Source organism: Rhinichthys klamathensis, unplaced genomic scaffold (assembly GCF_029890125.1).
Source record: "Rhinichthys klamathensis goyatoka isolate OS25496 unplaced genomic scaffold, OSU_Roscu_1.1 h1tg000338l_1, whole genome shotgun sequence".
NCBI lineage: Eukaryota > Metazoa > Chordata > Actinopteri > Cypriniformes > Leuciscidae > Rhinichthys > Rhinichthys klamathensis.
In genome coordinates, this window is record NW_026606852.1 from 717558 (window position 1) to 745440 (window position 27883).

At 37.0% G+C, this 27883-nt stretch overlaps 1 protein-coding gene across 3 annotated transcripts; it reads left to right on the forward strand.

The window, feature by feature from the left end:
• dhx57 (DEAH (Asp-Glu-Ala-Asp/His) box polypeptide 57) lies at nt 1-27883 on the forward strand. 3 transcript variants are annotated; one of them, XM_056272421.1, is made up of 24 exons: nt 1-45; nt 341-905; nt 1542-1751; nt 2687-3570; nt 3673-3866; nt 5695-5816; nt 5910-6108; nt 9055-9179; nt 9259-9392; nt 12326-12380; nt 12497-12714; nt 17232-17348; nt 17476-17572; nt 19260-19433; nt 19588-19788; nt 21448-21724; nt 21817-21912; nt 23807-23890; nt 23981-24118; nt 25707-25781; nt 25863-25997; nt 27319-27519; nt 27599-27781; nt 27821-27883. In XM_056272421.1, exons 2-23 carry the CDS (start codon nt 397-399, stop codon nt 27740-27742), a joined length of 4389 nt encoding a protein of 1462 aa, XP_056128396.1. In that variant the 5' UTR covers nt 1-45; nt 341-396; the 3' UTR covers nt 27743-27781; nt 27821-27883. The 3 variants fall into 3 exon arrangements, with proteins under 3 accessions (XP_056128396.1, XP_056128395.1, XP_056128397.1); XM_056272420.1 differs by having other exon boundaries at nt 27599-27877; XM_056272422.1 differs by having other exon boundaries at nt 1545-1751; nt 27599-27877.

The following is a 27883-nucleotide window of genomic DNA, read 5'->3' on the forward strand; positions in this document are numbered from 1 at the left end:
CAGCCAGAGATTCGCGAAACTTCCTATCGATGATCGGAATGATTTGTGAGTTGGCTTTCATTGTCAAATAACATTTTTCTTTAACTGACTGTACTCACAATAGGTGGTAGCCCTGTAGTATGTAACTGTTACAACTAGCTGTAAGTTACGTCCTGAACTTATGTCTGACTAACGTCACTGTGTTTCTTTCCACACTTAAATCGTCGGCTTATGCTTGTAATCTTTACAAATGAAATGTCAACAGGTAAATATAATTAAGCAAATATATATTTGTGTGTGTATATGTGTGAAATCAGTAAGTTACATTTGCTTGTTTACTGAAGCAATTGTTGCTTTTCAGGATACTGACGCATATGATTCAGTTGAAAGGAAATACACTAAAAGGGAGCTGAAATAATGAGTGGAAGGAGGAGTAAACCCAACCGGGGTGGAGGACGGTTCAGTAAACCCAGAGGAGGTGGAAGAGGAAGAGGAGGCGGAGGACGAGGAGGAGGAGGAGGAGGAGGAGGAGGTGGTGGTGGTGGTGGTGGTGGAGGAAGCAGGAAAGCTGCCAGTGGAGGCTGGGATGATGGAGATGATTTCAGTCTGGATTTTGGTCCCAGTCAGTCATTCAAGCCTCCCTCATCTAGAGGTTCAAGAGGTGGAGGTGTCCGTGGGGCTGGTGGAGGTGTCCGTGGGGCTGGTGGAGGTGTCCGTGGGGCTCGTGGAGCTCGTGGAGGAACTAGCAGAGGAAGATCTCAGGGACTGCCCAGAAGAAATGATGATGAGGAGGAGAAGAGATCCAGATTTAGACCTGAGCAAGTGCAACTACCCCTGCAGAAGATACACATGACGTCAGAGAACAAACTACAGGTCAAAGAACTGCTGCGGGAACTTCAGAACCAGGACTATCACTCATCAAACAGGTGAACTTGTGTTTGTTTCTATAGAGGCATCCACTTCTTCAGAGGCATTGTTTCTGTAAGTATGTCTAGTTTTAAGACTCAAACCAAACCAATCCAACCAACTTCAAGATGAATCACAACATTACACAGTAATTATAGCATATCAGATTAATAATAGCAGTACTTTAGATTGTGTATTTATATTCTCGTATGAGGGAATTAACTACTCATCCCATGAAGCATTACAAGTGATGTACTTATTGAGGGTGGTGATGGCACAGTGGATAAGACACATGCCTTTGGTGTGAGAGACCCGGGTTCGAATCCACTGTGAGACACCAATGTGTCCCTGAGCAAGACACTTAACCCCTAGTTGCTCCAGAGGCGTGCGACCTCTGACATATAGGCTATAGCAATTGTAAGTCGCTTTGGATAAAAGCGTCAGCTAAATGAATAAATGTAAATGTAAATGTCATTTGTTTTTGTATTGTCAAATTGTACAGACATCTTTGAAAGACTTTCTGCAACCTTATATATAATTGGAAAACGAATGAGAGTTTTACTTCTAACCCCCTCTTTTGCAATCTAAGTAGTAGGGTAGTTTATATTGGTTTACATTGGTTGTTCAATGTTGAATAATACATTTTTGTCATATAGCAGCTCTGATTATGAAGGTGGTGAGGAGGAAGAGGAAAAGGAAGAAGAGTATGATGAGTTGGACCATCGTGACGAAGGTCAGTTCTGGGTTACCCATGATGATGGAGTGGAATATGCAGAGAATGAGGACTGGATGGAGGATTCGGTCCAGGAGAAGAAAGCAAAGCCAGACCCGGTGATCTCCCTGTTTGCTCTGGGCACTCTTTGCAGGTACAAACAGACATCACTCATAATATTTCAAGATTATTGTAGTAATGGTAGACTGTACAAAAAAATCTGTTAAATTTACAGTACAAACAGCAGCTGTGGTTGTCAGAAATTCACTGTAAAAAAATACAGTGATATTGTTTGAGGTATTACGGGATGGCATATTGGTGCCTGCCTATCATACAACTTATAACCGAATATTTCATTATTTGACATAACGTTAATACATCAACTACCTAAATCCGCTTTTTACCTTAAAATGTACTGAAAACCACAATGATAATACAGGTGGTACAATTGGAAGCCACACGATGAATTAGAGCTCATTGTAAGTGGCCTGTCCATAAAACATGGCCAATACTCATGTATAAACAGTGCACAGTGTCATACAAACAAAGACAAAACACCATCGAATGTAACAAAAAAAAACCTAATATGTACATTATGATAACAAAAATGAGAAAACCCAAAATTATTTATATAAAATACCATAAATTATATTGTAATTCATAGTTTTTACTTGCAATAACCATACATTTGACAGTATTTTACAGTAGAATTACATATAATGCAATGGTCTTTCACTGTATATTGTCTTTATGCAATAAGTGTAAAAAGTAACATAAAATGTAACCCAAAACACCCTAATGTACAATACTGATAATACAAATGAGAAGAAACATAATTATTTATATAAAATGTAATCATATGTGATGTCACGTGGGGACATCTTAAAAAATAAAATAAAATAAAAAACGTACAAATTCAAAATTGACTAAAGAGCACCAGAGGGTTAAAGTGTATTATTACATAACATGTGCTAATAGATTATGTCTGGATGGTAGTGTACTTTTTTTTTTTTTACAGCTTACTTTTATAAAGTACTAAATCTGATTGTTCACTCAATATAATTATAACTCAGGATTCCCATGTTTCAGGTATGGGTTTGACCGTGAGCGCAGTAGACGAGCTTTGCAGGCTGGAGAAGAAAGTGGACGTGGTGAGGTTGGAGCGACATTAGAGCTCCTCCTATCCCAGATGTTCACTGAACGTTTTGGCTCTAGCGCCCTCGGCCCCCAGAGGCACGACCTCCCTTCACTGGAGGAATGTGTAGCTTTGCGACAGGAAGAGGCCTTCGCTTTGACCGCGATCTACGGAGAGCGGTTCTGTGAGCGCATCAGCAGTCGTGTTTGGACTATTCAGCTTGATTTGCTATGGTTGGATGTTAGCCGGATGAAAATTTCAGAATCTCCGAATTGTAAAAAGCAGTCGGGGTCCGGTCAGATTTGCAAGTTTTACCTAAAGGGGGCTGGTTGTAAGTTTGGCAACCGCTGCAATTTCAAGCACCAAACTCATGAATCGAGCTCTTCCAGAGATTTTTGTAAAGGAAGTCAACCAGGGTTTAGCAGCACAGAAGCTCCCGTTTACCAGCTGGAGATTCGTTTCCAACCAGGTAGTTTTTATCCTTTTCAACCTCCTCTCGTGGCCTTCAGTAGCACAGATGAATCGCTCTCTGGGCCGGGCCGCCTCAATGTCACAGAGTACCTGTTCGGTCAGTCACTCAGTGCTGCGCAGGAAGGTGAGCCGGTGGTCTACACGCTCATTTCCTGTCTGGAGGAGGATGGTCCTGTCAGAGAACTGCTGTCAGCTGCTCATCACAAGTACAGTGCTCCGCCCCCAGTGCTGGCTCCACCCACTATCACTCCGGCAAGGAGTCGGAGCAGTAGGAACATCGTAGACACCGTTACGAATGGTTCAGCAACTAGAGATCGTTCAATCAAGATCACCGAGACCACAAACCACAGGCTGAATCAAAAGGAAGGTGAGGGATTGGACGTCTCAAAACTTGCCATTATTAAAAGTAACCATATTTTATCCAAAAATGAAAGTTCTGTTATCATTTACTCGCTATGTTTTCAATTAGATGCTTCGTTCCTAAGAGCGGATATTGATGAAGAACAAGATGAGGACGATTATGAAGATGTAGAGGAATGTATCCCAGTGGAAAACGAAAGTTATGTAAACTTGAGGAAGAGGATGGTGAAGAAGGCCGAGATCAAAACTGAGCAAATACAGCAAGAGAACAAGAAGCTCTGCAGAGAGTTCAAGAGGAAACAGGTAACACACCTGACGATTGGGCAAGACATACCCTGCCCTCATTGGCTTGGATGGGTCTGAATGTTTTTGGTGTAGTAAATTATGAATATCCGCTGTCATTATTGCAGAAAATAAGCTCCGTGACCAACAAAAGTTTATTTTTCTTACACGTTTTGTTCATCAAGATAATCTTGACTTATTAATACAAATATGGAGCCTAAAACATTTGGCACAAGCAAAAAGCTGAAGTTCGGCTATAAACAAACTACACCGTGGTCACATGACTTCAGCTTCACAACCACTAAGCTTCAGACAACTCTTTCAATCTTTAATCTACAAGTTGGAAAGTTTGAGTTTGAATAGTTTGCAAGAGAGGGTGTCGATAAGTTGATGACATTTAATGTCCCCGACAACCTCTGGAGTCCCATTTAACCACTTAACAAAGCAACCACCTTTTTCAAGACAAAATATCACAATTGTGGTATTACTGATGTAATTTACGTAATTTGAATAAAACGTTAAAATATTTTGAGCTTGTGTTATCCACAGACCAAAAACCCACTGACTTCAGGACAGGGGCACTGGAAGTGCAAAAATGCCAACTTGTTTCTGGGTTTTAGGACTCAACTTTCTTTCATGGATCATAAAAATAGAGCGAGTGTACTCAAAAAATTCATAAAAATAGTTCTAATGACCAATGCAAAGTCCCAAATGTTCTGAAATCATATGATAGTTTTGCGTATCGTACAGACTAACATTTAAGTTTAATTCACTAAAAATCTTGTGCTCCACTGTAGGCTGGCTTGCATCCCAATTCGCCTACTTGTACTATACCTACTCTTTTTGTGACGAAAAAGTACATACCGGTACTTGTGTGTAGCAGAAGAAGTAGGCAAGTTTTGGGACATAATACTTTGCCATAATTGTTCCTTAAATGGACAGCTCTGTCTCTTAGCATCCTGTCACCGTTTAAATGGCACTGTCAATCATCTTGTCTCAGTTAAAATCCTCCTACATTCAATTTAATTTAATTTCATACTGTTTTGGAGAGAAATGTAGTAGCACATTGAACTGCCAGTCGTGGGGTCTTTAATGTGGAGAACTCTCCTCATGTGTTTTTCAATTGGCATAATGATGCATTTTAACGTTAATGACCAAACGTATCCTTACAAAAGTTCACAATGCTGTTACAGATGAAATATAATGTGGATAACATTGAATAAATATCCATTCATCAGGTTAGATACTGATTAATAATCACTCAAACCCCTTTATCTAAACCTCTCTACTTAACCGTTGGACTTCCACACCTGCCTTGTTTGTTGTTTAAAAAAATGATTATTTGTGTTTGTAGATCGAATTCTTGTCCAAAGCGCAATGGGTTGTGGGCAATATTAGCTGTTAGAGTGAGCACGGATCTGCACTTCAGATTCTAACCGGAAGAAGGAGACCATCTGGGTATCTCCTGGGTTTTCTCATTTCAACATACTATGATTTGGGATACACTAATTCTAATTTTGAATACTATTTAGGACGGATAGTATGCGAATTGGGACGCAGCATAGGTTTTAAATCCAATATGCTGCCCTTAACTCATTGTTTCTGGTATTATGTCAAATTTCATTTGTTCCCCCATGTCTTGTGACCAAACCTCATTATAAAGTACTTTTGGAGTGAATTTTTTTGTGTCATTTTGGAGCTTGCAACACCCTGTCCCCATTATATGGAAGAGAGCAGCAAGGGTATTGTTCAAATTATCACATTTTCTGTTACACAGAAGAAAGTTTGAAAATCTATTTTCCAGTATCATCATTTGGGTTAATTGATCCGTGTGTGTTCTCTCCGTCAGTCTTCGAGGCGGTATACATCGATGCAGGAGCAGAGGCAGAAGCTTCCTGCATGGCAGAAGAAAGACGTCATACTGGAGTGTCTGGATAAGAACCAGGTTCTCGTCATCAGTGGGATGACTGGGTAGGAATATGATCTGCGTTATTGATATTCTGTTAACCAATTTTTTGTTGTTGTTCTTGACATCTCTTCATGTCTGAATTAATGTAACTTTAGGTGCGGGAAAACCACTCAGATTCCTCAGTTTATCCTGGATAATTTCCTCCAGACTGGGCGGCAGGATAGAGTGGCCAACATTATGTGCACTCAGCCACGTCGAATCTCTGCCATCACTGTGGCGACCCGAGTGGCCCAGGAACGAGCAGAGGCCCTGGGTCACTCCACAGGCTACCAGATCCGGCTGGAGACCGTCAGGGTAACACAGTTTTTACATACCAACCACATTTACTGGATCTACTTGAGACTAAATGTGATACAAAAATATTTACAATATATTTTTAAAGATTTTCTTCGTCATTTGATTATCATTTGTTAAATTGCTGCTGCCATAATTGCTTGAAAATGCACACAAATAAGTGATTTAATTAGTTGATTATTACTAGGTGTTTTCACACTTGGCAGGTTTGGTTAAATGAAAAGGAAATCTGGTGCGATTGCTCTGTAGTGCAGTTCACAGGGCTTAAAGTATTCCGGCACCGTGCCGGATCTCCGGCGTGCGGCCGTGAGGGGAAAAAAAAATTGTGAACTTGCTTGCGGTTTAATATTTTCGAGTCACTTGATTTCACCTACCAATCATATGAGAGGATCGCAGCTCTAACTAACGTTACAAGCCTATCAGAAGCAGAGCAGGGCGGGTCCACAGTGTGATTGAGATCCATACGTCACATTAGCGTCGTCGGTGAAAGCATGGAGCGCAAGTTCATAAAGCCCGGGGATGATGTCTTACCCACGGGTGTAATTTCCCATTGCGGACACTTTCAACTTCGTTTGTTATGATTTTTAACCGCACGCCGTCATTGCCACGGAGGAGCAGGACCGAGCCTGTGTAAAATAGCTCACTGAAAGTTCTAATGAGCAGGTAACGTTATAGCGGTTGCGACCATAGACTATAAAAAAATAAATTGCGACACCGTTAGTGATGAAACGCCAGAAACAATAACAGGTGACTAATGTCATCATGGATGAAAAGAAAGAAAGGAGATGTGAGTTGGTTGATTCGGGAAATTAGCTCAGGTCAGGATAATGGGTAAATTCAGACTGTTAGCTAAATATTAAATGTAGAACATTCTGTGTAGCTTACTAAAAAAAAAATTATTTAACGCAACATCCATCCGTTCTTTCTGTCATCCTTTAGCTAGGGTTATGATCACACTCTTATTCACGCAAATGCTTTAAACCATTCCTGCGCTACAAGACAAAAGAGATCGCGCTGTCAGTGAATGTCCTCCTGACACGCGCGCGCGCGCACACACACACGACGCGCGCCAGTATCGAGTTCTCTTTCGCGCTTGAACGAACAGTCAATAACACACACATTTATGCCAGAATGTCCGTTTTGTCGAGTATTCTCACAAGAACGGTCTTAAATGAGTTAAATAATCTTAAATGGAAGTAAGTAAATAGTAGAGAGAGAATGAGATGCGTGAGATCCTGTCACCAGCGGCAGATCTTAAAGTCACAGGAGCCATTAATTCTGTCTGTCAGTAAAGTTAACCTAAAGAACAGAGGGAACAGATAAAATTACTAACTGCTCTTCACTAAAGAACGCTTGTAGCTTTGATAAGGATTAATCTATATTTCATTTATAATTTATGCAGTGCGGACTGTTTTATAACCTTATTCAATTTCTCTATGGTACAGGTAAATATGACATTTCTTATGGGTTTAAGTGAGGATTGTTTTAAGTTCACTTAAATTAAAAGTTTTTATATTTTTTGAAGCCTAACGTTTAAAATTTGGGTGAAAATCATTTTCATTGAGACATCAGTAGCTATAATATTAGTGATACTGGCTTTCTTTCATAAAAAGATGCCATTAAGATACAGCTGTAATACTTGAAAATAAATGGTGCCATTGAAGATAATCAATGGCACCATTTATCACCCCCCCCCCCCCCCCCCCCCCCCCCAAAAAAAAAAAAAGTTCAGGCTCAGGAATTTTTTTCACTTTAACCCCTGAGTTCATTTGAATAAGTGTGAACGAACCTTGGTGTGCACCAAACAAACCTTTTCACTTCTCGGTCCACTTCCAAGCAAACTCTGGTGCGGTTCGAATGAAATATGAATGCGACATGGCCCAAATACATCTAAAATAACCAAAACAGGACGTGATGTCACAAGATGCGACCCTAATAAGGACAGAATGCTCAAGCCTACCTACGGCCTGCCTAGAAGCTATGTCGGCCATTACAGTTCGGTACAGGTGTCAGAACCGCCGTCTTCTTGCAGCAGATCTTCGTTTGTGTGCAATGGAGGAATTCCTGGTTCTGTTTTGACTCCTTAACACATTTATAAGCTCTTCACGAGTTCTCGTCTGGTAAAAATACCATCAAATGTACGCACATACAACAAACACATTTAGCCCAGCACACTGCATTATTTTGAAAGTTTGCTAAGTTTCGCCGCAAAATATACATCATAAAAGCCGTGTTTTTTGTTTGATTTGTATCTTTAGGTTTGGTGTTAAAAATGACAGTGTGAACTCTAAGCGGACCAAAAAAAAAAAGTGCGAACACACCAATAATGTATTTTCTACTATATTTTAGATCCTACATTAAACACTTGCAATAACATTTGGTCCTCCTCGTCATTATGGTTTCATTCATTGAATAAAATCATTCAAGGCAAATGCATAAATACCAAGATGTATATTGTAGATAGTAAAAAGGCTGAAATCTCAAAATATATACACTACCATTCAAAAGTTTGGGGTCCATAAGATTATTTAATGTTTTTGAAAGAATTAAAAACTCTAATATTGTGAAATGTTAATACAATTTAAAATAACTGTTTTCTATTTTTATATATTTTAAAATGTAATGTATTCCTGTGATTATAATTTTTCAGCAGCCATTACTTTAGTCTTCAGTGTCCCATGATCCTTCAGAAATCATTCTAATATGCCCAAGAAACATTTCCTATTTTTTAACAATGTTGAAAACAGAAATACAATTTCTTCAGGATTCTCTAATGAACAGAAAGTTCAAAAGATCAGCATTTATTTAAAATAGAAATCCTTTGTAACTTTGCAAATGTCTTTACTGTCACTTTTGATCAGCTTAATACATCCTTGCTGGATTTTTAACTTCTATAAAAAATTCCTTGTCTTCCTAATGTTATTGTATATGTTTTCTTGTATCCAGTCCTCTAGCACAAGGCTGATGTTCTGCACCACCGGGGTCCTTTTGCGGAGGCTAGAAGGTGACTCTGAGCTCCGTGGCATCACACATGTGATCGTGGATGAGGTCCATGAACGGACAGAAGAGAGGTCTGTGGAAAGCACACATGCACTTAAAAACACATTCACATGATGTGAGTCTGACAGTAAAACGATTCCTGTCTTGCAGTGACTTCCTGTTGCTGGTTCTGAAGGATCTGATTGTAAAACGGACTGATCTGAAAATAATTATGATGAGTGCAACCCTGAATGCTGAGCTCTTCTCAGAGTACTTCAACAACTGCCCCAGCATCCATATACCAGGTACTCCCATTACACTGGTACTGCTCCCATTATAGATAAAGAAAGAAACCATAAATGATACTTTTCTGACCTGTGGTTAGAAGCTTAGTTTATTGTTTGCATGACATGTGGACTCAATAAATCCTTATCTTGAGCCAAATAAGCAAGCTGACATTCAGTACAATCTATATATTTTATTTAGAATACCGGTACATACAAATGTCATTTACATATTTTAGTTTGTCAAGAGATTTAAAGCGTCGTTTTCGAATAGTGCGCATTTGCGAACGTGCTCTAGTACGTAAGAACGAGCCTATGATTGAATCTGGAAATAAAGCAAAATAACAGAAAAATGAGAAATAGTCCTTAGATGCCATGTCCGTAATTTATAGCAAAACATCTAGCATCAATTCGATCTCAAACAGATTCATTAAAAGAAGTTATTACTCGACCACATGTGTGACATCATTAACCGATGTTGTTGAACTACCAATTTGCGACAGTACGGATTTGGGAAACAGTCGTGATTAGCTAGTTGATTTCTTTAACGATGCATCGTACTATGGTAGTTAAGCAGCGAGTTACATTGTTGTACGGGAAACACACCCCTGTTTAGTTCCTGTCTCTTTGAAGCCACTCCTTCTGAAAAGCTCAATGTGCTCTGATTGGTGGGTTGTGTTGTGATTGTTCAACCGCTTTAAACAAGTTTTAAATGTCACACCCTTACCATAACCGTGAGTTTCAAAACACTAGTAACGCAACTCAACCAGGCCTCGCCCTGTTATTTGCACATGCCTTGGGTGGGTATTATTTAACCCTCTGGGGACCAGAGTGTTTTTGGGGCCCTTGGGATGTTTTGACATGCACTGACATTTGTGCTTTTTTCAGTTATTTATAAACATGTTAATGGCAAAGGTGTAAATTCACTCTATATAGCACAAACTTGGCTACCATGAGATCTGAGCAACATGTATGTACATGTTTGTATTTTTAATAGAATAATGTTTATGCGTGGTTATTGAAAAAAATAAAAATGAAAGTTGCTGAAATAAGACCACAAAACACATATTGATTATTTCTTCACAAGACTTTTGAAAATTGTATCACATAGCCTAGAATATTTGCTCCAAAACTATGTGAGAATCATCCTGACTACTCATTCAGATAAGTCAATAAAGTCTTTTACATTTTTAATGACGTGTTTTGTTTGAGAAAGCTTTATGCAGGAGGCTTGATCTCTCATTAATATGTATGGCATTCCACACCTGAGAAAGACAAAGACCCTCCCATAATGGCCCTATTAGGTGCTATCAGGCCATATCATTACAGGAGCCTTGCACAAAGAATGAGGAGATTTAAAAAAGAATGGCTTTTAGATTGTTTGGATATTATAAGGAAAATACAGGGTGCATACGTCTGGACACTTCTATCACACACCCTTCACCATATAGACATGGTTTTATTTCAGTTCAAAGTTAGAGTTGGAAACATCTTGAAAAGAAAATTGTCTTTCTCCATAAATGTCTTAGTTTGATCATACATATTTCAAAGTTGAGGATTCATTATTTTGATATAGCTTGAACAAACACTATAACATCTTAGTTGATTAGTTTATTGACAAAACATACTATATATTTAACATATGAGCAGAAACTCCTAAAAAAGCTTATTTGATGTCTATTTTAGAGTAAAAACTTTATCCAAAACGAGTCAACGAAATGTTGTCTGTTATTTAGTCTGTAACAGTGCGTATCTGTGCGTTCATTCATTCATTCACACACACACACACAAACTGTGTGACACAAACATGATTCACATTTAACAGTATGCTATTTTTCCGTTTACAGACACTACGTTATTCTATATCGCGATTAGAACAAAGCACTTGCAAAAAACACTTACTTCTCAGCTGAATCTGTTCATCCTCGAAGTGAAAATAACCCAGTGGTAAATGTCCCAGGATTGTTCCACATATAGCCGCGCAAGACGACAGTAGATTAATCTGACTAAAAAATAATGTGTGTTTTCAGAGTTCATGGGCGTTAACGCGTCTCAATGTGTTGCTTCACATATTTGCGTTTGAATAGCGCGTGCTCTCCGTAGGCGTGTCACATTACCACAGATAATCAGCTGAGAGAACGATAATGAGATGGGCTGACACGTCTCTCTTTTTATATAGATGACATAAACGGAGAATAATAATTTTAGTTTTGAATCGGATCATTTAAAAGTACAAACTCAAATGATTTAAAAGATATATTGCTTATGGCTGGGTGAATAGTATTAGCTGAGTTGTGTTGAAGATTAGAGACGTGCTCCAGAAAAAAAGTTCACGGTGACCGAGAGGCAGAACGCACACCCTGTTTATTTTCTTTATTTTACAAAAGCACAATATTTTATTTCGATTGTATGTGGGCACATAAAAAAGTAGACATTTAACAGATTATTTTCTCATATTTCTTAACTCTATATGAACAGAAATGATGGTAGTACTTTAAGTCTATTTTTCTGCTATGTGAAAAAAAACGAGCAAAACGCGCCGGCGCGTTTCTGGTCCCCAGAGGGTTAAATGAGGAATGTTGTGACCTGTACATTCCCAGAAGAAAATTCAAGACTACAGTTGAGACGTTTCAGAAAGTTCAGAAACAGTGCCTACTGATATAGAGAATAACTCCCTTTGGAGTGGAATTTGTGCTTTGTAACTTTGCAGAACTTTTTATGCTCAAACAGCAACATTACAAACCAAAGGAAGTTGTAAATGTAAAAAATATTAAAAAAAAAACCCCATAAAATGTCCTCTTTAAACATTCACTGATTCATGTTATTGATACTTTTTTACCATTAAAAAAGATTCTTAGTGCACCTTTAAAAATATGTAAACTCTGTAGTTTATAAAGATGTAACGTATCACACATTTCTTACTTGCTTTTTCAAATTGACTTTCCTATCTAAAGGACGCACATTCCCTGTGGAGCAGTTCTTCCTTGAAGACGCCATCGCTAAGACCAGGTATTGACATACAATAATACATATTGCTTAGTCTACGATTATTCTTCTACCTACTTCTTCACACAATAATAAAAATACAGTCTTCACAACACATATTTTGTTTATGTGTTGTAAAGGTATGTAATTGAAGATGGTAGTCCATACCGACGCTCCTCAAAGCAGAATCGTCCCCCCGGTCAGGGTGGCGCCGCTGGGAAGGGCCGGGCTCCTGTTGAAGACTTTGATGATGATGGTTGTGGCTGGTCCTTTACCTCCTTGATGAAAAAGGAATCGATCAAAGACTCCATCCCTGATCAGCAGCTCGGTCAACAGGAGCTCACTGTTCGATATTCCAGTAAGTACACTAGAATTGTGTTATTTACCTTTTTTTTTTTTTTTTTTACCCTTGTGCTGTAACAATTCTTTACCTTTTTTGCCGTTTCCAGTTGCATGCAAATCTCTCATTAGTTTTGACTTTACAACTATTTCAACTAAATGCCTCCTAAATCTACAAACAAATTTGATGAGTTGCCGAACTTAAACCAGTACGAACCTTAACCCTCTGGGGTCTGAGGTGTTTTCGGGGTCCTGGAGGTGTTCTGACATGCTCTAACATTTGTGCTTATTTCTGACACTTGTGACATTTTCATGGCTAAAGTCTGATTACACTGTATTCAGCAAAAACTCTGCTACAATAATATGTCAGCAGCATGTATGTAAAAGTTTGTAGTTTTAAGATAATGACGTTTATGCGTGGTTTGTGGAAAAAAAAAATTGTCACTGAAATAAGGTCATGAAACCCATACTAATTATTTCTTCACAAGACTTTTGAAAATTGTATCACGTAGCCTAGAATATTTGCTCCAAAACTATGTGAAAATCATCCTGCCTACTCATTCAGATAAAACATTATAATGATTTAAAATTTGAAAGACATGTTTTGTGTAAGAAAGCTTTATGCGGGGAGGCGTTAACCAGCCATTAATATATAGTGTTTCACACCTGAGAAAGACAAAGACCCTCCCATAATGGCCCTATACGGTGCTATCATCATGAGGAGCCTTGCACAAAGAATGAGGAGAGACTTAAAAAAGAATGGCTTTTAGATTGTTTGGATTTATTTACAACACAACATAATCCAAAGTTACACAACAAATGACAAAAAAAGCACATTATTGAACAGAGACAGATCTAAAGACAGAGACTTGAACAGTCACACACCTTTGTGCCATTGAAACTTAGTACATACCTGTCATTTCCAAGGTGTTTGATTTTTCACTTTACCATGTTCATGTACTCATCAGTGGGGCATCTGGTCCCTGTATAAAACAAAAAAAAACACCAGCTGTGAACATGCTGATTTCCAGATAAACTATAGGGCAATTTTGGGATTTTGGGAATACATTTTAGATCTTTCTGGTTAAAATTGCTTTTTAAAATGTGCAAAATGCACACACATACATACACATCTCATTTCATAACATCATAACGAATGGAAACATTTGGAGTAAAACCATAAAGCCTAATGCTTGTCGCGTTTTGCTTTTAACCTGACTCAAACTCACAGCGCGTGCAGAGAACATTTACTGAAGCGATCGAGCCGCTCCAAACTATTAAACATTATTGTTACCATATAATACATCTGGGGTTTGAGCAGATATCCACAAACACAGTATTTAACAGTAAACACGGGTCTAAACATTATAATATTCACCATGCTAGAGTAAACACTCACGAGCCTACTTTTATCATGCTGTTTTATTATCGACCATGAAAATATCCTCGTGTGGTACATGTATATACATTTAGCATTGAAAGGTTGCCTACCAGTCTAGTTCACATTTCAACATGTTTCTGTCTACATATAGATACACATACATGTACGACATTAGGCTTTTTACTCCAATCTCATTTCATAACGTACATTTTAGTCTGGCACAAGTTCAACATGTCTTACCTTAAAAATCTTCTCATCTTCAAATCGCGTGAAACAACACAGCAAAAACACATCCAAACTCGATGAAAAGCAGAGAGGAGTAAGTTACTGAACAAGTCTCCGATTCTTTGTTTTGAGGAGAAGAGGGCCTTAACAGTTTCGCGTTCCTCCGCGTGGATCATTTGCATCTGAACAGCTCTTGCGCGTGTGGGTGTGGTCACATTAGAGTTAATTAGGACGTGTTTGAGAAACTGTACATGTCGCTGCTTTCATACGGATAAATTAAACATAGAATATTTGTTTTTGATATCATTTAAAAATAGAGACTCCAAGCATTGTAAAGACATACGTTTCACGTATGTGTGACAAACATTCATTGAGTTACAGATCATCTTCTGTCGCGTTTCAGAATGAACTTCACATTGAGAGACACGTCAGAACGCGCATCATGTTCATTTTCTTTATTTTACGAAAAAAACAACATTTTGTTTTTATTATGAGTGTACACAAATAAAAGTTAACAGTTTTTAACAGTTTTGAATGATGTATAACACTTATATGTAAGATCAAAATCAACAGAGTATTTTGCACTGATAAGAAAAAAAGCGAGCTGGTATCGCCGGCGCGACCGCCGACCCCAGGGGGTTAAACAAGTATGGTGGACTTAAACAAATTATCATTAAATTGTTAATTATTGGTGATTTTAATATTCACGTTTGTTGTGGTACTGATTTGTCAAGTCAAGTCACCTTTATTTATATAGCGCTTTTTACAATACAGATTGTATCAAAGCGCTTCACAGTGATAACATGAAAACAATATAACAAAGTTTGTTTCTAAAAGAAAATTGCGTCAACGTCCACCTTAAGTAAGGCAGATCAATAATATTATTGAATATTAAATGTCCCCAACTAAGCAAGCCAAAAGCCAAGGCAACAGTGGCAAGGAACCAAAACTCCATCAGTGACAGAATGGAGAAAAAAACCTTGGGAGAAACCAGGCTCAGTCGGAGGGCCAGTTCTCCTCTGGCCAACGAAGGAACAGTGCATGATTCGGGCAGCATTACAAGTCAGATTGGATAGGAACATTTAGAGTATTTATCCATTTCCATCTGTTTGTATTGATTTGTAATCAAAATAAATGTTATATCTGGTGGAATCAGTTGACATCACACAATGGGTTGACAGCCCTACGTCCATACGCTAGACAATGTTGTGCACAGAAGTAAGTTACGTAATCGGATTACTTTTTTCAAGTAATAAGTAAAGTAACACATTACTTTTAAATTTGCAATGAAATATCTAAGTTATCTTTTCAAATAAGTAATGCAAGTTACTTTGTTTAGCCATTTATTTACAGTCCAGCTCTCTACACAGAATTTAATACCAGAGAACATCAAACTGCTAAGTTTTCTCAGATGTATAAAGATATTAGTACCATTGAACTAGTAGAGAGCCCTAAATATAGATTTGGACAAACATTTTATTCTTTTTAGTTCTACCTGTCTTAGTTTTTTAGATTATGTTGTCCCATTAAAACCTAAAAGCCTTAGAGAAAAATGGGCCATGTTTAAATAAGACTGTACACTCACTTAAGCGGTCATGCAGATAAGCTGAGCGAATGAAGTGTCCTATGAAGCCCTAAAGGATGCTTTGTCAAACTTTCAAAAAGCAGTCAAGAATGCAAAATCCCAGTATTATTTCAACATCATAGATAAATATAGGTATAAGCCTAAATGTCTTTTTTCTACTTTTTACTCTGCTTTAAACCCCTCTTCAAAATCTCAGCATGTGCCCTTTTCCATCCATCAGAATTGAGGACTTTCTCAGATTTAAAAAAAATAAGATTCCTAATCAGAGGCTACAGATTATACAGACTGTCTATATATTGCCTGGACCTTCTTCTTGCTTATCTGTTTGGCATGTATTTGAATCCATCTCTATTTCTTTGCCCAAATTAAGCCTGCATATTGTTCATTTGATATTCTCTCACCACGTACAAGGCAATTTTGAGACACTTTAGGGCCAAGCCTTCTTTCTATTGTAAATAAATAACTTTGTGTGGGGACTTCCAGCAGACCTTAAACATGCTCTTGTGGTTCGATCTCTTAAGAAACCAAATATTGATTCAACTTTACTTTAAAATTACTGGCATTTTCCCAATCTAAACTTTATCTCAAAAGTTCTTAAAATAGTACTTTCACTTCATCTTGACTCTAATCTAAATCTAATCTAGTACAGAGTCTGCTTTATTAAAGGTCCTCAATGATATCTATTTGACAACTGATGTTGGAGACAATGTTATAAATGCTCCATAATGAAGGGCCGTACATTCGCTGTAAAGCTTGTTGGCTCAACTGTGTCATCTCCTACTCATCTCCATTGAGGGGTTCCTCAGGGTTCCATATTGGCCCCTACCCTATTTTCTTTATATATGCTCTCGTTGGGTTAAGTTGTTTAGAAATATGATGTGTTCTTTTATTGTTATGCAGATAACACCCAGATCTATTTCCCCCTCTAACGCTCTGGTAATAATTCATTGAAGCCTTTGTTGGTTTGTTTAGAGGACATTAAAACGTCTATGTAAACGTCTACGTCTGCCAACTTTCTTAATTTAAATGAAAATAAAACCAAGTTAATATTTTTTGGTCCTCCTGATGGTATATTGATGCTTTATTCACAATTACATCACCTCACATCTTCAGTTAACACTTGTCAAGAATCTGGGTGTAGTGCTAGACAGTGATTTGAAACTTTATAAGCAAGCTCTGTTTGCTGATCAAAGTAAAGCCTTCCCTTAATTCATGTTTTCATGTGATTAATGTTTTTATCATCTGGTTTAGACTACTGTAACATTCTTTATATTAGTTCTCTGTGCAATCTGATTTAACACATTGAACCCTTGTGAGTAAAATATCCTGTGCTTCTTTTGTTAAGAGTACTCAAAGTCTGTAGTGAAAACGTTGGCTGCTATGGATCTTGACAAAATCAACATGGACCTGGTGGAGAGTCTGTTGGAGTGGATTGTTGATGGAGACCACAGCTACCCACCAGGTAAAGAGCACAATAAACCCCTGCACTACATGCCTGCTTAAAATAATTACAGCTTCCTTGTCAAGGTTAAAAAAAATTAACTTTGATTGACTGGTTTTTTTTTTTGTGTGTATGTGTGAATACACAGGGGCTGTTTTGGTCTTCCTACCAGGACTGGCTGAAATAAAGCAATTATATGAACAGCTGCAGTCTAATAGGATGTTCAATAATAGACGAACAAACAGGTATATTTTTCTATTGGGGCCAGTAGTTCAGTTATTTTTGTTCATGTAAATGGGCTTTTTATTTTTTTTATTTTTTTTAAGTAGTCTTTATGAGTGAATTTATAAAGAACATGTCCTGGCCATATTTAATCTATTTGCACCGTGACACTCATTTGACCTTGTCCTCTCATTACTATGATGCAAAAAAAAAAAAAATTAATACATTGTAAAGTGTTTATCCATGATGGTAGTATTTGTACTACTGTATCTGTAATGTTAGCTAATTAACTGGTAAATAAGAGTTTACTGAGAATCACCATTGAGAATAATGTGGGAAATATAAGAAAACATAAATGATTAATAACATAATTACTTTATCATATTATTATACACTAACGTTCGGAAGTTTGGAGACAGTAAGTTTTTTTTTAAAACAAATTCATACTTTTATTCAGCAAGGATGCATTAAATTGGTCACAGCAGGTGACCGTAAAGAAATTTATAATGTTACAAACGATTTATATTTCACAGAAATGCTGTTCTTTTGAACTTTCTATGTTCAAAGAATCCTGTAAAAAAATGTATCAACTGTTTCCACAAAAATATTATTATTATTATTATTATTATATATTTTTTTTTACAACAACAATAATAAATGTTTCTTGAGCATCAAATCAGCATATTAAAATGATTTCTGAAGGATCATGTGACACTGAAGACTGGAGTAATTATGCTGAAGATTCAGCTTTGCCCTCGCAGAAATAAATTACATTTACATTAGTCACTTTGGTAACACTTTACTTGAAGGAGTGTACATAAGACTAACATGACACCTTCATAATCATGACATGACACATGTTATGAATATGAAGGAGGTTTTCATGCATGTTTATGACAACTGTCATTAAGTGTCATTCGCTCAGTTATGACATTTTTAATGCAAATATGACATTGTTTGAAATGTCTTTGTTATGACACCTTGACATAAACAAATACATCATAACCTGTCAGTGTCTTTGTCATGACAACTTGACATTACTAAGACAACACAACCTGTCATAAACATGACCTAGCAGATTAATTATCAAACTTAAGAAACCACTTAGCTTTATTGGTTAACATTACATTAAACTGTCAAGGTGGTTGGTTTTGACATTGGCTGTCATGAAGCCATTATAACTTTTTAATGACAGATTCAATTTGTACCACTGTAGTTGAGGTCACGAAAAATATTCATGACACAGTTATAATGGCCTTATGACAGCCAATGTCAAAACCAACCACATGACAGTTTAATTTAATTTAATGTCAAGTTGTCATGACAAAGACACTGACAGGTTATGATGTTATGGTTTATGTCAAGATGTCATAACAAAGACATCTTAAACAATGACATTTTGAATGCAAATATGACATTATTGAGCGAAAGACACTTAATGACAGTTGTCATAAACATGCATAAACCCTACTTCATATTCATGACATATGTCATGTCATGGTTATGAAGGTGTCATGTCAGTCTTATGCACACCCCTTCAAGTAAAGTGTTACCAATTGTAACCAACCCCAAACTTTTGAACAATAGTGTATATTATTATAAAACAAATAATAAAACAGTTCTTTTGATTTTTGGACAAGTGTATGCCAGATTCACCTGTAAGAATCAGATGATGATATTTAGTTATGTGTATGTGTCTAAAATGTCTAGGTGTGTAGTGTATCCTCTACACTCTTCCCTGTCCAATGAGGAGCAGCAGGCGGTCTTTACCCGGCCACCTGAGGGTGTGACCAAAATCATCATCTCCACCAACATTGCTGAAACTTCTGTCACCATTGATGATGTGGTGTATGTCATAGACTCTGGCCGGATGAAGGAGAAGAGGTTTGACTCACTGTCTGCTGCATATTGGTGCTGAAGCTTGTATTTGTGAAACCCTGTCAAAAAAAAAAACTAGATGTTTGTTTTTCCTGGATAACATTGATTGTTCTTTGTGGATTTGGATGCATTATATCATACTTTTGTGCGTGTGTGTTAGGTACGATGCCAGTCGCAGTATGGAGAGTCTAGAGGACGTGTGGGAGTCTCGTGCCAACGCTCTTCAGAGAAAAGGCCGTGCCGGTCGTGTGGCGTCAGGCGTCTGCTTCCATCTGTTTACCGGCCACCGCTTCACACACCACCTGAGCCAACAGCAGCTGCCTGAGATCCAGAGAGTTCCTCTGGAGCAGCTCTGTCTAAAGTAACCAACTTCATATTGGGTGGTTGTGACCTAATGTTTAGAGAGTCAGACTTGTGACCTGAAGGTTGTGGGGTCCGATTCTCAATGTCGGCAGGAAAATTGTAGGGGATGTAGATGGGGGTGTGAATGAACAGCGCTCTCTTCCACCCTCAATACCCATGTCCGAGGTGGCCTTGAGAAAGGCACCTAACCCCTAATTGCTCTCCGGGCACCGCAGCAAAATGGTTGTCCACTGTTCTGTGTGTGTGTGTGTGTGTTCTTTCACTACTCACTGCTCCTAATGTGTGTGCCCTAACTTGGATGGGTTAAATGCAGAGGACAACTTCCAAATATGGGTTACCATATTTGGCCTTCATGTCACGTCACTTTCACTTAAAAGGAAAAAACAGCATGGTTTTCCTTTTTAATTAATATAAGTAAACCTGATTTCAGTTTCAAATTAATTTCAGGAATACATGACCTCTGGCCCATAGTTCCACAAAATCACAATAGCATGACAGATGCTCTTTCTTCATTCCATGGTATACAGTATATACAATGCCAATCTCCATGCATACTTCGACTCACAGACCTGAGACAAATCAATACAAACATCACCAACAAGTGCGAGATCACCCAAATATTTTTTTACGCAGATCCACATACAAAGAACAGTCATACAGGAAATGCTTCTTATCTTCAATCACAGAGGTATTCAAGGTTAGCTCAGATTATCTCTGCCATTGGCGTATTACTCCATCTACCTGTTTCTATAGCTAAACGATGACCTGAGCATCTGAACAGGAACTAAGATTGTACCAGCTGATTATTGTATTTATTAAGTATTATTTGTTTAGATCTTAAAAGGGTTAGTTGACCCAAAAATGAAAATTCTGTCATAATTTACTGTACCTCCAAACCCATAAGATTTTTGTTTATCTTCAGAACACAAATCAAGGTATTTTTTAATGAAATCTGATTTCTGTCCCTCCATTAAGTCTATTCACCCAAAACTATGATGCTTCAAAACATTTATAAAGAAGAGATTGTAAAATAAATCCTTATGAATCGAGCCGTTAAATCCAAGTCTTGATCGCTTTATATGAACAGATTTAATTTCTTATTCACATATGAACATTGATCAGCGAATGTACACCGAGCTCTCAAATATGGCAAATGAAAGGTCAAGTGTGCTCGCTGGATCCGCGAGAACGAATGAGGTTTATTCGCACGTCACGCCTGCACGTTTGAGTTTCCTCAAGAACCAGTGAGGTTTGTTCTTGCGTATCATGTACGGTTGTGCTTCCGTTTACCATATTGAGTGCTCTGTGTGATCTCTGATCAATGTTTATTAGTGAATAAAATTCAATTTGTTCATCAAATGAAGTGATCGTGTCTATTCAAAAGACTTGGATTAAACCGCTTGATTCATGAGGATATCTTTTACGATCTTTTTGATTTGTTTTGGTAAATAGACTTTCAATGGAGGGACAGAAATCACTCAGATTTCGTTAAAATAGTTTCATTTGTGATTCAAAGATGGAAGTCTTTGTCGGAACAACAAGAGAGTGAGTAACTGATGACAGAATTTTTACTTTAATCTCCCTTTAATAAATTAAATTATTTTTACTTTAAACTCCCTTTAATAGATTAAACTTGACCTCTGCTCTTCTCTCTCAGGGTTAAGGTGCTGGATGTGTTTGCGGAGCGTCCTCTGGACTCGGTCTTCTCCCAGCTGATCGAGCCGCCCACAGAAGGCAGTCTGGAGGCCGCTAAACAGCGCCTGTGTGCCCTGGGCGCCCTGACGGATGAGGAGTCTCTCACTCCACTGGGCTGGCATTTGGCCTGTCTGCCCGTGGATGTCCGCATTGGTAAACTCATGCTGCTGGGAGCCATCTTCCGCTGCCTGGACCCTGCTCTCACCATCGCCGCCAGCCTGGCCTTCAAGAGTCCATTCGTAAGTCACTACACGCATGTATTAGATGATGATACTCCAGTGCAGTACTATGTTACCTGAGATCCATGCTCTCTTGATGGCCACGCTCACAGGTGTCACCTTGGGATAAACGAGAGGAAGCTAATGAGAAGAAGTTGGGTTTCTCTTTGGCGAACAGTGACCATCTAGCTTTGCTGCAGGCGTACAAGGTCAGTCCAGGCTCTGATTAAATGAATGACTAGAGATACACAATTCATTATGATATACACACTGTAACGCGGTTCAGTTGTTATGGGAAGGAGGAGGCGGAACCAGCGAACGTTCAACAAGTTTTAATAACAAAATAAAACAAATACAAAACGAAAGTAAAAGACAGCTGCTCACGGACAACTGCTGTCACATATAATAAAACAAAACAGAACATAGGTTCAAGCCTGTTCCTCTCTCGATCTTCACTGTCGTCGTTCCTCCTTTATGCTTCCGCTCCTCCGTAAGAGATAAGAGACCTGTGCGTCTCACAGGTGTCGCTCATCATTAATCACTCCACCGGCCTCGCTCCGTTCTCTCACGTCCCTCGACCTCGTCCTGCTCGTCACACACACACACAATGCCACTTGCTTGTTTTTTGTCTTAAAGGTGACCTATAATTCAAAATTGAATTTACCTTGGTATAGTCAAATAACAAGAGTTCAGTGCATGGACATGACATAGAGTGAATCTCAAACTGGACTGTTTTCGCGTTCTCATTTAATTCACGTTTATGAAAAACACCCCTGAAAAACGGTCGGTTCTCCACACAATACCGTACCACAATACTCGATAGCTGTTATAGTAAAAACGTATAATAGCAGTAGTAAAAGTATTCGGGAGAGAGTTTCACATGTAATGCGTAGCTATTTCATATGCAAGCATGTCAGCCAATCACAGCAGTGGCCGCGGTTACACTGAATCCCACAGCAGACACGCCCCTTCAAACAGAGTGTTCAAATCAGAGGCTAAAAGCAGGCTAGGAAAAATGCCATTTATTTCTAAATTATGATTATTTTTTATCTAAAAAACATACTAACATTATAAGGGTAACCCAGAAAACATTATAAAATAATAAAAAAAAACATTCTAGGGCACCTTTAAAAAAATATTAGATCATTTTATTTTACAGAATCAGATGTGACCTTGTTTAAATACATCCACAGACTTCTGCAACTGCTGATTCCACCCCCACACACAATCAGTCCATATATTGTGAAATATAAACACCCCCCCCCCAAAAAAAAAAAAAACGATATATATGTATACATACCATTCAAAAGTTTAAGGTCAGTGAGAGTTATTCAGAAAGGATGCATTAAATTGATTAAATTGTGTTTTTTTGATCGTTAAAGACATTTATAATGTTATAAAAAAATATTTCAAATAAATGCTGTTCTTTATTCTTCATCAAAGAATAAAAAAATTATTTAAGCAGCACAACTTTTTTCAAGATTGATAATAAGAAATGTTTCTTGAGCACCAAATCATCATATTAGAATAATTTCTGAAGGATCATGTAACTGTTAAAATATAGAACATAGCAAACATTTATTTTAAATTCTAATAATATTTCTGGTTTTACCGTATTTTTTTTACAGTACTAGATTTTAAATGAAATAAATGCTACCCTGGTAAATGTAAGATTCTTCTTTCAAAAACATCTTACTGACCCCGAACTTTTGAACGGTAGTTTATATAGATTATAATATTTAATATAGTGCTCTAGCAATATGTTTTTTTTTTTTTTTTGATAGATACAAAAGCAAATTTAAAGTAAATAAGATAACTGTAATTTTACACATTATTTACTTAAATTCACTGAAATGTTTATTTTAATATATTTAAATAGTTTATTTTCCATTTACAAGGCTGTCAGATTTTTTTTTAATCTGACGCCAGCAAAGCTTCTTCTAATTTTATCAGCCAGTTCAAATAATTAAAAAAGAATCAGTCTTCCCAAAATATTGTCTTTATTTATGCATTTCTGAAAAGTACTGATGAGGATTTGTGCCTGGTACATTATTCAGTACTTGTTTCCTTTGATATAATCATGCAGACTCGTGTTGTGTTCAGGGTTGGTGTAACGCAGCACAGAGGGGCTCTAAGGCTGGCTACCAGTACTGCAGAGAGAACTTCCTCTCCATCCGCGGCTTACAGGTGAGAGACTGATCTCTGATCAGCTCAGCGGAGATGCCAGGCATTTTGGCACACTTGGATAACTTTTCTGTTTTGTGTGTGTTCTCTCAGGAGATAGCGTGTCTTAAAAGGCAGTTTGCCGAGCTCCTGTCTGACATTGGCTTTGTGAAGGATGGACTGAAAGCCAGGGTCATTGAAAAAATGAGCTCAAAGGGAGGTGATGGGGTGCTGGAGGCCACAGGCTATGAGGTAACAGTGATTTTTGAGTGCTGGATAAATGTGTTTTCATAAATATCTTGTTGACAAGTAGTAGGGACTAAGCTTTGAAACATGTAAAATTAATGTAAAATATTTTTATATTTTTCTTAAATTAAATATTTATGTAATTATTTAATTTTTACTGGTCCGAGACAGCTGGTATTAGTTGTAGTTAGTGATAAATTAGTATTATAAATTTGTTAAATTATAAATAATTAAATGAAATGGTGCATTTGCGTTAAGAATGTTCTTGCGATTGTCTCTGATTAATTTCAAAACTAAAGGCAGGTCAAATATTTAAGATGTTTTATCCTATTTCATCTGGATAGTGTGTTTTTTTGACAGCAGTAATATTCAAGATTGTTGAGCGCCGGTTTTTAGACTGTTCGAAAGTTGGTGTAATGTGTAAACCTAAATTTTGTACTTTTTTAAAACAATTTTTATACTGTTGTGCAACTCTACGTAAATGTTTTTATTAAGAAATGTTCCGAATACTATTATGTTTAAATTATTACACTCCTGGAGGCAGTATTTATTTATTTTTATTCAGCAAGGACACATTAAATTAATCAAAACAAAATAAAATACATTTATAATGTTAAAAAGATTTCTATTTCAAATAAATGCAGTTCTTCAAACTGTTCATCAAACCACTTCAGTCTATACCCATTTTAGGTGCACTTGGACGAAAACCAAAACCAAAAATAAATATTAAATTAATAATCAATTAATTAAACTTATTTAAAAATCAACAAATAGCTTAAACTGAGTTATAAAAAACCATTTAAATTGCACACAAGGCAGTTTTTATATCAACGTTTTGTTTCTATTCCAGTTTGTTGGTGAAATATAAATGTACAATATAAATTATTATAATGTTATAATTTGTATATAAATAATTCAAACATATGTTAAATAATGAAGAGATCACTAACAGGTTAAGTAAAAATATAATGAATTCATTGCCTAATACAGTGCATTTATTTAGTGCTCTTCTCTAGAGTTTTTTTTCTTTTTTTGTAGCTTACTAATGAATTTATGGACATTGAATAGCTTTCTTCAGATAAATGTAACGTTAAGTGATTATATAGCCTACAAACTGTTTTATTGACGTCTTTCCCCGGTTGAATCGCTGATTGAGCGATTAGTACATGAAACAGTATTCATTTCGGTAAGTTGTAATGTATTTTTCAACATACCTTCTGATGTTCACCTATGTTTATTTTTTGCTGTAACTAGTAGCCTAGTAAAGAGGAGATGATCAGTTCATGTGTGCCAAAATGACATATAGTGTTTGCATTTTAAAGTTGAGACTTTGCTTCATATTAAAGGTAACAAAGCACAAAGCTTTTTGCGATTATTGGATGGCATGCGTGCTACAAATGTTGGCATGTGACTGAGTGCCTTGGAATATTTTGCGGTTTCATCTGATATTTACCTCTCATAATGAGCACCAGTGGCTACACATGAGCACACCCAGTTGTCTTGTAGCAGAAATGATTTATGAACTCGGTAGTAAAGTACCCACAGCATGTGACCTGTTCCTTTAACCTTTTAACTGGTTTTCTGTCCCTAACAGGCCAACCTGAACTCTGATAACACAAAGTTGATGTCTGCCATGTTGTGTGCAGCCCTCTACCCTAATGTTGTCCAGGTCAGTGTCGCAAAATGAGTCTAGACTGGTATATAAGATGTTGAACGTGAACGTGTGTAAAGCGTGCCGTGTTGTGTTTAGGTGAGATCTCCTCAGGGGAAGTATAAGCTCACTAGTAAAGGGGCTGTGAAGATGCAGCCTAAAGCAGAAGAACTGCGCTTCATGACCAAGAGTGACGGAGCCGTCCACATTCACCCTTCATCTGTCAACTTCTCCGTAACTATCACACATCGACTAAAATTATGTATTTACTAGGGAAAACTAATATTCAGGGCAGGACTTTGTCCATCAGGACTTGATTGAATTGTGAAATGTGAGCACTGTTAGGCAGCGACATTATTGGTAATATTTTTTATAAATAATATGTGATATTGTACACTACACAATATATATATGTATGTGTGTGTATATATATATATATATATATATATATATATATATATATATATACACACTGCCAGTGTGTATATATATATATATATATATATATATATATATATATATACACACTGCCATTCAAGTTTGGGATCGGTACGTTTTTTTAAATGATTTAAAAACAAGACTCTTATGCTGACCAAGGCTGCATTTATTTGATTAAAAATACAAAACAAACAGTAATATTGTGAAATATTATTACAATTTAATATAACTGTTTTTTATTTGAATATATTTTAAAATGTAATTTATTCCTGTGGTGGCAAAGCTGAATTTTCAGCATCATTACTTCAGTCACATGATCCTTCAGAAATCATTCTAATATGCTGATTTGCTGCTCAATAAACATTTATTATTATTATCAAAGTTGAAAAAAAAAAGTCAGGGTTCTTTGATGAATAGAAAGTTCAAAAGAATAGCATTTATTTTAAATATAATCTTTTGTAACATTATGAATGTCTTTAATGCATCCTTGCTGAATAAAAGTATTAATTTCTTGATGAATTACAAAATATTCTATTTCAGATAAATGCTGTTCTTTTGAACTTTCTATTCATCAAAGAATCCTGAAGAAAATGTTTACATAACTATTTTCAACATTGATAATAATGATAATGATAATAAAAAATGTTTCTTGAGCAGCAAAACAGCATATTAGAGTGATTTCTAAAGGATCATGTGACTGAAGACTGGAGTAATGATGATGAAAATTCAGCTTTGCCATCGCAGGAATAAATTATACTTCACTGTTTTCTCTTTGAATACATTTTAATTTTAAATTGTAATATTTAAATTTTAATTAATATTTTTAAATAAATGCATCCTTGATGAGCAGAAGAGGCTTCCTTTGAAAACATAAAACTCCTATCCCAAACTTTTGAACGGGTGTGTGTGGATATCGGTGCGTGTGTTTTAACATAATATATTTATACATTTACATACATTCAATATATATTTTGATAATATTTCATAATAAGTATATATAATTGATTTGATTATTAAATATGATTTTCAATTAAATATAAAACATTTCAATTGAGTTTTAAATCAAGTGTAAGTTCCCTCACGTGCTGTCAGATCTGAGAAGTTTCACTCTTCGTAGGTGCGTCACTATGACAGCCCATACCTGGTGTACCACGAGAAAGTGAAGACGAGTCGAGTGTTTATCCGTGACTGTAGCATGGTGTGTGTATATCCCATGGTGCTGCTCGGTGGCGGGCGAGTGAGCGTGGACCTGCAGCGTGGAGAGTTCATTATCTCTCTGGACGATGGATGGATCAAATTTGCTGCTGCGTCTCATGAGGTAAAACAGACTTACTCTAGTATGTTCTGCTATGCTAGTAGTATACGTGGCAGTATTTCATCAGGAACTCTTTATGTAGGTTGCTGAGTTGGTGAAAGAGCTGCGCTGGGAGCTGGATCAGCTCTTAGAGGAGAAGATCAAAAACCCCAGCATTGATTTGATCAGCTGTCCTCGAGGATCTCGCATCATACACACGATAGTGTCCCTCATCTCGACACAGTAACACACATTCATCCAATACACAGATTGTCTGTTTACACATCCACATACTGTTCACAATTGAATGAAAGTGGGATGTTCCCCTAACAAAAGCCTTATGCCATTTTGTTGAATTGTGTGGAGGCACTTAATCCATTTTCATTTT